Source organism: Galeopterus variegatus, unplaced genomic scaffold, assembly GCF_000696425.1.
Source record: "Galeopterus variegatus unplaced genomic scaffold, G_variegatus-3.0.2 Scaffold12543, whole genome shotgun sequence".
NCBI classification, from domain to species: Eukaryota; Metazoa; Chordata; class Mammalia; order Dermoptera; family Cynocephalidae; genus Galeopterus; species Galeopterus variegatus.
In genome coordinates this window covers 12,293-25,335 of record NW_007738654.1, presented here as the reverse complement: position 1 = coordinate 25,335, position 13,043 = coordinate 12,293, and the positions used below count along the sequence as shown (strand labels likewise).

At 45.3% G+C, this 13,043-nt stretch overlaps 1 protein-coding gene across 1 annotated transcript in view; it reads right to left on the bottom strand.

Annotated features, from left to right (window-relative positions):
• The window catches only part of NUAK1 (NUAK family, SNF1-like kinase, 1), a 25,043-nt gene extending 14,988 nt beyond the window's left edge, over positions 1-10,055 (bottom strand). The window contains exons 1-3 of the mRNA XM_008563091.1: positions 9,980-10,055; positions 8,667-8,818; positions 5,889-5,954 (exon numbers count right to left, since the gene is read on the bottom strand). Coding sequence (XP_008561313.1) covers positions 5,889-5,954; positions 8,667-8,818; positions 9,980-10,055 — 294 coding nt within the window. The remainder of the gene's footprint in view (positions 1-5,888; positions 5,955-8,666; positions 8,819-9,979) is intronic.
• Positions 10,056-13,043: the final 2,988 nt, after the last annotated feature.

Sequence of the window (13,043 nt, the reverse complement as noted above, 5' to 3'; positions counted from 1 at the left end):
AGGATTCCATTACTATCCCCATTTTACAGATGAGGAAACTGAGGCACAGGGAGTTAAAGTGACTTGCCTGAGGTATTGGTGAAGAGCTACCTTGGTCGTAAAGTTCTATCTACATAAAGGGGACCTGGAGTCACTGCTCTCAGGTGGCTAATGAGGAAATGTGCTTTCTGCATAACTCTTCGGGAAGACAGCAATTCTATCCAGGAAGACACACTCTGAAGCTCCTTTCCGGCCTGGGAGTTCATTGCTGTGGCTTTACCCATGACAACCCCACCCTTGAGTTGTCAGGAAGTGAAGGTAGGGAGCGGAACAATGAGCACAAGGGAGTAGGGTCAGCTTTCATCTTCGGAAGATCTAAGTTCACACCGCTTCTCTCGAGAGACAAGAAATGACCGACCAGAAGCAATCTGGGGAAGCTCTTAACCCACTGCATGTCCAAGCAGCAGCCTCTCAGCGCGTGCTAATAGAGCAGCTGGTGCCGGTCACTGCACACACAACTCTGGTGTCCCTACATGGCCGCTCTGGCCACCCTGACTCAGGGAGCCTGGCCATGGGCCACCATCAGACTTGGACAGTTTCTGCCAGGGACAGCTGTCTGCAAGCCTGCCTGCAGACAAGGTAAGCCTGATGAAAGTGAGCACCAAAAAAATGCCCTCCTGTGACACTCTTTTGGATTTAGGGCAAATTTAGGTGGTAGAGGATAGAGGGTGGAATTTATCAGGTGTCTGGTCTTTAGAGTCAAATAGCCATGGTAGCCAGTCCCATCACTTATAAGGTGTGGAGCCTCCTCATCTGTAAAATGGGGGTAATTAGACCCACCCTGGGTAGATACATTCTGAGGAACAAATGAAGTAAGGCATTTGGAGGGTCAGGCCCAGGGCCTGGCTTCTAGTAGGGGCTTGATAAACGTTGCTGTCCTTTTCTCGTCTCCATGCTCTGTTCCTGTGCTTGCTGTTTCTTCCTCGTGAAAGGTCTTCATCACATTCCTTTCTGTCAAACTCCTATCTATCCTTCAAAACCCACATCTATCACCATTTCCTCTACAAAGGCTTTCTGGTGCATCCAGCTGGACAGACCCACCACTTCCTGCTCTGCACTTCTACAACACATTACACAAGGGACAAAGATCAGGGAAGGCTTCCTGGAAGAAGAGACATTCAAGAAGAGCCCCAAAGGAGGGGCAGGCAAAGAAGAGTGGAAAGAGCATTCCAGACAGAGGGAACTGTGTGAGCCAAGGTCAGGAAGCCAGAGAAAGCTTGGTGGATGTGAGGAGTTCAAGTCCTCTGCAAGAGGCCTTCCCTGACCCTCTAGCTAAAACAGTACTTTAATTCTGCATCCTCAGCCTGAGTGGATTTTCTTCACCATCACAGCCAAGGTCAGGAAGCCAGAGAAAGCTTGGTGGATGTGAGGAGTTCAAGTCCTCTGCAAGAGACCTTCCCTGACCCTCTAGCTAAAACAGTACTTTAATTCTGCATCCTCAGCCTGAGTGGATTTTCTTCACCATCACGTTACATTATGTATTTATTTGTTTATTACTTATATCCCCACCTGGAATTCTAAGTTCATTAAGGCAGGCACCTCTTCTTCATTTACTTCTGTGTTCTTATGGCCCACTAATACTGCTGGTTTAACAGCTGCTGGATTCTGCGTTCCAAGAGGACAGGGATTTGGCCATCTAGTTCACTACTAAACCCCAGCACAGGGCCAAGTATGCAGGATGAACTTAATAAATATTTGTGATCAAATAAATATTGCACATAAGAGACGTTCAATTGCTCAATGAATAAATGCAGGAGCAGATGAGTGAATGCAGGTATACATGGGTATACATACGAAAACGGAGGAATGAATAAGTGAATTGATTAATTAATGCATGAACACAGAGTTCTCACATTTATGTAATCAAAGCCCAGAGGCCTATGATCCCAAGCTGCCCCATTTGGTCTTGCTAAGCATCAGAGGTTTCTCTCTCTCCTCGGCCCTGGCCATTCAAAGCTTCTTTTCTTATCCACAGCAGACATGTTTCCATTGTCCTAGGAGGCAACAGGCCATTTCCCCCATGCCCCTCTACTCTGAGCCCTGGGAGCTCACCAGATTCCCAGCCCTCTTTGAAGCGGTCAGCTGACCCCGATGCCTGGACCTCTTCTCATTGTAAAGCATTTTTACAGGAGCCTTCTATGGGAATTGTCAGCATTCTATTCTCCCAGAGAGTGGGATGTGAATCTGGCCCATTTTTATTAATTGTGAATTAATGCTATGCTGGGTGTCTATTTTAGTAGACATGCTTCCACAGAGTACGGAATGCAACCCAAAGAAGCACATTGCTCTCATTCTTTCTGCCGACCGACTGTGTGAATATTTTTAGAAGCCACACCCTCTCGCAGTGGCCAGATAAATAATTTCCAATGCCAGATGTGCTCTTTGCAAATCAACATCAGGCAAGGAAGGGCAGAGGAACAAGCTATGTGGCTCACACTAAAACTACATTGACATGTGACAAGTTTAAACCAGTAGCATTTTTATGGGCTTCCTGGACCAAAATCCACCACTCTACCCTTTAAACACTAAAGATGGATCCACATTTAGAGAAGCAACAGCGGGGCCGCAAGAGGGACCTCGTCGCTCACATCCTGTTAGGTGGCAGCTCGTCTGATGTCCATGGTCCCTGAGGTCCAGACCCTGCTGGCTTGGGCTTTCTTCAACATTACAGTCCAGCTTGTGGCCATGTGTCTGCCTGCTTTTGTCACCAACTGCCCTTTCTAAATATGTTTCAGCAATATGCTGAGTCAGGAAGAGCTGAGACTATGCAGCCGGAAGATGAATCAACACCAGCTGAAACACATTTTCAAAAACTGGAAGTGAGTGTGAGATGATAAAAAGAGAATCTGCCTAGAAGTCAAACATGTGAGTTCTAATCCTGCCTTGTCATTCCTTTATTCCAAAATCAAACAGGTCTTAAGTACATACTGTATACCAAGCACTATGCCACACTCTGAGGAAACAAAGACCAATAATGCAGTCTATACTGATTCACTGTGTGATCTGGGGCACATCACTTAGACTTCCTGAGTCATAATCATTAAAACGAGGGGTTGGAAAATGACCCTCAAAGTTCTTTCAAGCTCTAGGATTTTCAGATCTGAGTAGGATTCTTGAATAAACAGAGAAAGAATTTAAGAGTGTTGATAATGGGAAGATTTGGCTTCTGTTTGAGATGTGTGTGTGTGTGTGTGTGTGTGTGTGTGTGTGTATTTTACCTTGGAAAATGCCAGGAGTAGAAATTCTTAAGGAAAAGACAAGGAAAAAGATATGACCAAAACCTTAATTTTATACTATTCTATGTGTGTGCTATTTCCCTATGTAATGCATAGGAATGCTAGATTGAAGGACTTGGTCCAGGAAAACTATTAGGCCAACATCATTGTTGTATTTTACCTTGGAAAATGCCAGGAGTAGAAATTCTTAAGGAAAAGACAAGGAAAAAGATTTGACCAAAACCTTAATTTTATAATATTCTATGTGTGTGCTATTTCCCTATGTAATGCATAGGAATGCTAGATTGAAGGACTTGGTCCAGGAAAACTATTAGGCCAACATCATTGCCCTATTGCTTATGCAGATGAGCTATTCTTCTAGGCTCCTGCCCCATTGTTCTCCTGCAGAACTGCTTACAGAATTCTAACCATTCTTCTCCATTGGAGAATTCTGTGACTCCATAGGAAGCTATGTGCCTTATCACTTCTGGACTGCATCATATGACCAAGAGGTCACACTGTACCACAGAACCCAGTCCCCAGGCGAGAGCCTCACATTCCAGGCCTTGTAAAGACTACATTTAGTTTTGAGAGCTCTGGGGGCAAGTGGAAGGATGAATCTAGAGAGAAAGTCATCAAGGTCGCTGACACAAACCCTTAGAGTATGGCCCCTGGGCCAGGACCCAATATTTCAGCCACTGCCTAGCATTCCTCAAGATCCAGGCACCTTCAGAGCAACTGGCTTCTGGTTCAGTTCCCTCTCTAGTGGCCTGCCGTTTAAGCAGGCTGCTGGTATAGTAATAGTTAAGTGCTAACTGCTTTGACTATAGTATTGTCTAGAATGTCCAGGTTTGTTACTGACCCCCCAGACTGGCACAGGGCACTGCATGCAGTAACTGCTCAGAAAACATTGGGAAAAAATGAACAAATAAACAACAATCCCCAGAGACAAGAACTGCCATCCCTACTTGACAGGTGAGGAAACTAAGACTTACATAGACAGGTACTTTACCCAAAATCCTGCATGAGTAATGGACTAGGTTGCAATTCAAACCCAGGCTATCTAATTCCAAAGCCACTGCTCTTAACCTTGACTTGCTTACACACAAGTGCTTGGCAGTTTATAAAGCTAAACAAAGAGAGCATCTCATTTAGCCCTCAAAGCAAGCCTGTGGATATTACTGTGACCCCATTTTACAGGTGAGAAGACAGAGTTAAATGGCTTTCCCAAAGTCAAATGGCTAGCAAGCCACACAGCTGAGAATTTTCTAATTCTACATCCAGTGATCCATCTAGAATAATCTGACCGCTCTGCTAGAAATGGAGAGACCCTGGAATTTCACTTTCTGTTCCTAGGGAGAACTGTTTTGACCAACTATTTCTCCCTTACTCTATAGTCTACACAGAAATATGTGACTAAGGTCAACCACTCTGCACGAACAAGAGGTCACCGCTATAATGGCTTCCAGGGGCTTCTCAAAGGATGACGGTGACTAATGGTTGCCTCCATGATCTGCAAACAGAATCCAAACACCAAAGTAACTGCATCCTTCCAAGCAAGGAAACAGTCTCCCCATCATGCTCCCCACAACTGAGAGCAACAAAAACAAAAATAGAGGAAGATGCAAGATCGTTCCCATGCCTTGACCAGGGACCAGGGGTAAGCCACTAACGTCACCAGCGGCCAATTGGAGAGCTCCTGCTGGTGTCGGGAGTACTAAGGCCATTTCATAATGAAACCCATGCAGTGAGCTCCATTTATTTTGAAACCGTATTTGTTTATTTTGCAGACGTGATCAAAAGGACACTCAGAGTGCTCCCCAGGAGGCACTTGAACCCCATCAGCCAGGAGAGCTTTCTCCAGCTCCAGCAGGAGCCAGCAATAATACTCTCCATAAAAGTAAACTCCATCACTTGCTATTTCCCAACAGCAGACACCACCATCATTTCGGTCAGCTTTCCAGTTGCATGGCTGGTTTCAGGGGTGGGAGGGTTGGGAAGGAGAAGTAGGAGACATGGGGTGGGGAGTGACAAAAAAGTGGCCAGGGAACGAGTTCCAACTCTAAAATAACTGCAGACCCTGCTAGCAAACTGAGCACAATCAATTGACCTTGGTCTCGTGAGTCAGACAGATAGGGGGCCAGATACCAACTCCACTACTTACCATTGTGTTATCTCGTGTACATTGCTTAGCTTTTTCATGCCTCAGTTTCCCTGTCTATGGTATGACATAAATAACAGTAGCTATCTCCTATGGCTGTTGTAAAGGTTGAATTTAAGTGATTTCAAGCAAATATGATATGAAATACACATGAAATATGTTGGTTGTTATAAGTATTTTTATGTGATGATTTTAGACTATGAGCTTCCTGAGGGCAGGAATTGTATCTTAGTCATTGCTTCTTATCCCAGCAGGAAGAACAATGTCTAGTATGCAGTTGGAGATCAATAAATGTTCGTCAAATTTAATTGTCTGGACAGAACTGAGACCTCCAGCAAAGAGGGTCTCCCTACCCACCTGCCAAGAAAGCAAGTAGCTACCTTCTTTCCAGGCTGCAGCTTGGAAAGGGTTAATCCCCTATCTGGCTGCAGTCCCCAGGCCCTGCATATCAATCAATGAGGCAAGAGCTTTACCTTAATATTGCAGTTGTCATCGAGCAGTATATTTTCCAGCTTCAAGTCCCGGTGGACCACACCATTCTGAAATGAGAAGGCGAGGAGGGAATTGAATGAGAACGGTTAGGATGAGAGAGAGGAAGGAGGAGGATGAACACAGGGAAATGCTGGACAGATTAAAGAATCGTGCCAGCCCGGTGGTCTTTGCCGCATCCTTCAGGGCTGCTCTCGCTGTCAGGATGCCTCTCCACCAGCCATCGACCAGCCACGGGAGAGCATTAGTCACTTGCTGTGTGGTTAAGGGAAAAATGACTGGAATCCATTCTCCCCCAGAGCCTGTAAAACAGCAGGGGGATTCTTTGTTGGAATGCAATTCCACTGTGTGAAAGCCATATCATCCCAGGCAGGGGCAAACAATGTCTGTCTGTCTGATGTGATTCCCAGGGAAGAAGCAGATTTCTCTGCTGGGGACTCAGAGCATGGGGCTCATAGGTCTTGATTGTCTGTCTGTCTGTCTGCCTGCTTCCCCAGTGCTGCAAAGGGGCCTGGCCCAGTCTATCCTGACCCACGAAACCAACCCAGATCTGTCCTGAGGATAACAGGGTATTTTCTAAGCAGCCACAAGAGAAGATTCTGAAAGTCCCTCTCTGCTCAGCAGGACTCTGTGCAGGGTGAAAGGTGAAGCGTGGGAGCAGGCCAATGAGACTGCAGCCACTGGCCTGACCAAAGCAGGTGGCTGCCCTACTGTGTGACCTTTCCATTCAGGCCAACTCTGGCAAGGCTGGAGGCTGAACTTCAATGACAAGCAGACAGGCAGCTGAAAGGTGAAAAGGAGTCATTAACCAGTAGCAACAGTCTACACAGCAGTAACAACTGGCCTGCTCAATTCTTTTCTAAGACCCAATTATCTTTTTTCAGGGGTGGGTGGGCATGGCAAGAGCGGTGGGACTGAAAGAACCGGTTGTTGGGGGGCTGAGCAGATAAATGGCAGGGAGTAGGTTCTGAACATCATTCAGCACAAAGGACATCTGTGATTGAAGCTGCTCTTTTGAGCAAACCAACTGGCATGTTTACAGTTGGTTCTCTATTGTTTATTTTTCTTTCCAATTGACAGTTCCTAAAATCTCCAAAAGCACTGACTGGAGAGAGAGATGAAAACATGTATTTCTACTACTCTTTTTCTACTTCAAGCCTTCGAGGAGGTATTTTGAATTCAGAAATGCACAGAACCAAGTCTCCTGGAGGAAAGCTATGAAATACAAGGCACATGATTTTGTTTAGTTTTAAATATTGGGAGCAGTTTGATTTACACATTGTTGCATTCCTGGTTTTCATAATAAGATGGAATGAGTCTAATAAAGCCCCATTCACACAGAATCCAAATAATGCAAATATGGTCTGTAGTGCTTTTACAATGATACCTGATGATAAAATACAAAATATTGCATGACTGAAAATCATGAGTACCTTTTGAGTCAGTAAACACAGGTCAAGTAATGGTCACATGGGTTAAGGGTTCTGGATTTCAATAATCATCTACTAATTACTTATAGAGCCGCTCTCAATTAAACAGAATATTTAACAAGCCAGAAGGCCCCATGCTGCAATCATTTGTATAAAGAAGTTGACTCTATTTGGGATGCCATGTTCAACTGAAGTCATATTGTCCTCAAAGTGTGAATACCTGTTCCAGGTATGGCAGACCTGGGGAAGTCTGAATGGGATGAAAATCATAGCTAAAATGATTAATAGTAGTAATGACTGAAGCATGGCGTGGAATTATCTGTGTACTTCATTTCCTTCTCTAGAGACCAAGGGAGCTACACTGTGGCTACACAGTGAGCACGTCCTGTGGCGTGTGTTGCAATAAAATATATGTGTATGTAGGTAACCTGTGCAAGGAAAGGTACCCAGAGTATAGAGAAGTCCAGGACCTTTCACCCAATAAGTCCACTTCTGGAAAATCCCTTAAGTAAATTATTCAAATGAGAGGAAAATATGCACAAAGATGTTGATTGCTATTTATAGTAATCAGAAATTAGAAACAGCCTGAATTTACAACAATCTATAATTACAGAGAATTCTTAATGACATAGAAAAATGTTCAGAAGATTAAAATATTACGTGAAAAAGCAAGACATAAACTATCAAAATAAATGCAGCTTGGTTGGACTGGATCCTGGAACAGAAGAAGCTAATTGATGGAAAAACTGGTGAAATTCAAATAAAATCTGAAATTTTGTTGATAGTAACATATAATATTGGTGTCTCAGTTTTGACAAATGTACCACAGTAATGTAAGATATTAACATTAGGGTAAACCAAATGAGGAGTATATGGGAACCTTCTGTACTACCCTTGAAACTTTCCTGTAAATGTAAAATTATTCAAAATAAAAAGTTTAGATAAAAAGTAAATGTGAGGAGGAGGAGGAGGACTGGAAGGAAACAAGCAGACATGTCAACAGGGGGGTTACCCTGGATTCTGGGATTGTAGGTGATGGTGATTTTCTTCATTCTAGGGTATAAATTCTCCACATACACTATAATGAACAGACAGCTAGATAAAAAGTAAATGTGAGGAGGAGGAGGAGGACTGGAAGGAAACAAGCAGACATGTCAATAGGGGGTTACCCTGGATTCTGGGATTGTAGGTGATGGTGATTTTCTTCATTCTAGGGTATAAATTCTCCACATACACTATAATGAACAGACAGTACTTTTATAATATGCAAAGAATCACGTGGTGCTATTAAAACCATTGGTGGCCGAAGCTGCGGGCCAGGCACAGCCTTACCTTGTGACAATAGTGCACGGCGGACACGATCTGCCGGAAGAAGTGTCTGGTCTCCCGCTCGCTCAGGCGTCTCCGCTCGCTGATGTAATCGTACAGCTCGCCTTTGCTCGCATATTCCATGATGATCACAATCTTATCTTTGTTCTCAAACACTGTGGGGAAAGCAGCGATAAACAGATACCCTCTCACTTAGGACTCCAGAGAGTGTGACAAGAGGACAACGGAGATGTCACCGAGCGGGGGCAAATAGCTACCGACCGGTCATGGCACAAACGGGCCCATTCAACATCACGAGGAGTCCAGCAAGTGCTGCAGCCAGGTGGACAGCGGCATCGTCACTGTCGCTCCTGGACACGCCTTTGCAATGTAAGGGAAGGGTGGCTCTCTTTTCTGGGGACCCCACTCCCTTCGCCAAGATCATTTCTCACAACTCCCCTCCCATCGGAATTGCCCCCTTGTAGACGGGACCGTGGGTAGCGACTAACACAACCACTGTTAGTTAACACCTGATATAGACCAGCTCCCTGGACCTGACAGAGCTATTCTGACCCCAAAATGGGTGCCCAATCTTGTCATCTCTTTGCTCAAAACCTTCCAGACTTCCCATCTCACTCAAAAGTTCCTAATGCGGCCAAGTCCTACATGATCCCATGGACCCTATTACCCACCCATTCTGTGTATTTATTGTCACCGCCACTCAAATGTAAATGAGGGTTGGTCTATTCCACTCCCTGACGTATCCTCAGTGCCCACATGGTATTTGGCATATTGAAGGGGCTCGATTAATACTGATTAAATGAATGAACTGAGATTTCATAAATGCATTTTGGACAATCATAGTAAATAATTACTATTTACTATTATTGATGATGTTACTATGAGCTCACTACGCCCACATGGTATTTGGCATATTGAAGGGGCTCGATTAATACTGATTAAATGAATGAACTGAAATTTCATAAATGCATTTTGGACAATCATAGTAAATAATTACTGTTTACTATTATTGATGATATTACTATGAGCTCACTATGAACTGGGCTTGTGAAAGGGTTTCAGTACCTGACGTGTACTAACTCATTTAAACCTGACAAACAATCAGGGAAATATCTGTAATTCTACCATTTGAAAAATGAGGAAACTGAGGCCTGGGGAGGTTAAGAAACTCACACGGCCTGCAATCCGGCAGTTTGATTCCAAAGACTGAGTGCAGAACGATAGATGAGACGGCCTCTCAAGGAGCTGCTGAAATCAGCTCAGCTCCGGCTCCCAGTATGGATGCGGAACCATGTGGCCACAGTCTGGTGTTTTACCAGGGCTGCCATAATCACCTTGAGCTGGGTTCCCTGCCTCCTGCTTCAGCCCCTTCTCACCCATCCTCCACACCATCACGGAAGTCATTTTCCAAAATGCCTCTCTCCCCAACTCTGATGCTCTGTTGCAGTGATGTTCAAACTCGGGGTTCTAGGCAGATGCCCAGGAGCTGAGGCGTGGGGTGGGGGAGGCCATGAAGGGTAGGCTCTGGTCCTCGGCACCACCTCAACCATAGCCACGCCACTGCTACCTGTTTTGTACTTTGGGCTTTCACATAAGATGTCCTTTGAGCAAAGACAAAATAAATAACAATTGTTCCAAAATCCCTTACACCCAAAGAAATGGTAAGAAAACCTTTGGAGGGTACCCAAGACCCTCGCTGATGGACCCCTGCCTGCCTCCCTCTATCTCATTAACTTCTACTATTCCCATCAGGGCCCCTGTGCCCACCAGTACAGAACCATTTGCTGTTTCACACAATTATACACACACACACTGCTGCTTCCCACTTCCATCTTACCTGCCAGGGAAACTCCAACTCATGAGTCAAGACTGTACTCAGATGTGGCTTCCACACTGTCCCCTTCTGCCTCTCACTGTCCTAGTCAATACCTGACTCACAGCACTTTCAAAATGTGCGGATTTGTCTGCTATTTGACATATCCATTTCCTCTGCCTGCACTGAGAGAGCTAAAAACTGTAGTTTTGGAATCAGATACTCCAAAGTAGGATTACTTGTAGGATTCCTGGATCTGCCTCTTACTGGCTGTGTGACTCTGGGCAAGTTGCTTGCCCTCTCTGTGCCTCAGTTTAGTCAACTGTAAAATGTAAATAATATTAGTAAGTACTTCTTAGAACTGTGGGAAGGATTTATTGATTCCAGGTACGGTAAATGCTTAGAATACAGCCTGCATTACAGCACACAATCAATAATGTTAGCTATTATTCGTGGTGTCAATATTATGAGACCCCCAGGGCCTAGCACCGAGACAGATGCACACACTCAATGAAGAACTGAGTTGAACTGGAACTTGCCCCAGGCCTGGGTCCCCTGTCCTCCCACAATTTGTCCCTGGCTGCTAGAAGCTCAGGCCCCTCCAGTTCCTTTTCGGCTCCTTCAAGTCCAGCCAAACCTCTCTGATAAAATGAGGGGGAAGGAGGCAAGCAGGGACGAGGAGGACGAGGAGAGAACAGCCAGATAAAATTGGCTGCTCTGGCGTCTGCTGGCCTCGGTGTACCCTGCAGCTTCAGCTCCTGCCAGGGATTTCAGCCTGTTGTGCACTTTTCATTAACAATAAACTTTGGAAACTGGAAAAGCTGCCTCAGGATGCATGGCTCAGGCTCCAAAAATGATGGAGTGATATGCCCTGGAGAGAGGCAGCAGGTTTTCTAATTTTAAAACAGGGGGAGGTAGAAGAGGGAAAGTACTCTGACAAGAAAATAAACAAGGAGCCTCCCGCCCCAAAGAGTCCGGTGCACCCTTAAAGGATCCAAAGCCACTGGCCCTTCAGTGACTATTGGAAGGTGTAGTTCACTCGCCTCATGCAGACAAAAGGACGGATTCAGTGACTGGATTCTTCCCTTTCCAAGGGCTGGTTTCATATCAAGGAGACATAAACACAATTCAGTTCAATACAGTCCAATACACCAGATACAAGTACTTTTCTGAGCAGCTTCCATCAGTAAGTCCTGCTGGTCCTGCCTCTAAAATACGTCCCGAGTCTGCCCACCAGTCACCTCCCCAGCCACCCCTTGTGCCCATCCTCACTGGACTCCCCCTTTTCACTTTTGCACCCTGGTGACTGCACTTGGAAAGGGTTGAGGAAGAGCTTCAAAGGCATTTCCATGCAGCACTAGTCCTGCAAGATGTCCTGGAGAAAAAAGGGTTCCATGGTCAAACACAGGTAAATGGTTAGAAAATGCTAATACTTGATCGCCCTTGGAGAGCCTGGTCTCCTTAACTCGCAGTTTTACAGGTTGATTTGGCCATTTCAATGTTCCTACTGACATCCATAGGAACTACTCAGGAACCAGTTTGATACACGCTGGATGAATGAGACGATATGTAAGTGATAAAATTGACCCCTCACAGTTGCAGGCAGAGCTGGTGGGCAGCCCAGTCAGAGGACTGTCTGAGTGGCTGGGCCTGGCTCTGGGACACCATCCCCCACCCCACCCCACCTCACGGGAAGCAGCTCAAGTCTCATGGTCAAGGCCCTGATTGTAACCTTAGATTAGCTAAGTGCAAATGAGACTTCTAGGCCTGGAGTGTCAATAATTCATCAAGAGGCTGTGTAGTGTTATGGAGGAGGCTTCTTAAACCCTTTCTTAATAATAACAGCATTGTTGTAGGCCTACTATGTATAGACACCATGTTAATAAGCGTTTTGCATGAATTATGTCACATGGGTTTCGTCTTATTTGTATCCTCGGTTTACAGGTGAAAACACCTGGGTACGGCAAGGTGAGTAATAATTGCATGGCTACAAGAGTACGAGGTAGAGACGGTGGTCTGACTGCAGACTCCAAGCTCCTAGCCACCATATTACTATACATATATTTTAATCCCTCTCAACCTCACTCAAACCATCAGTCAAACGAGGCTAATAATGTCCTCTCATGGTTGCCAGGAGACTCAGTGAGCTGGTGGGTCCAGCGCCCTCAGCACAGTGCCTTGGCCAGTGCTCAATAAATGGAAGCTATTCTCATAATTGCTTCATCTGCCTCTGGGGCAGCTCTGGCAAAACAAAACCCTAAGACTTTCCTCTCCCTCCCGGCATCGCTCTTTAAAATATGTTGTGGCTTCCGAAGAATCATGAGGTTGTCAAGCAGGAAGGGACCTTAGAAATCATCTATTATTTTTCCAGAATAGCCCAGGATTTATAAACCAGAAGAGCAAGGCCTTGGGAATTCATACTGAAGAATGACCAGCTTCCACACCCTCAGCCCATGGTTAAGGTCACTATCAGTAAGGTGATAGGAACAGTCTTGGCCATTCGTCTGGCAAAAAAGGCTGCTTCCCTTGGGCACTTTTACAACTGGTTATTTATAAGCCCAGAAATC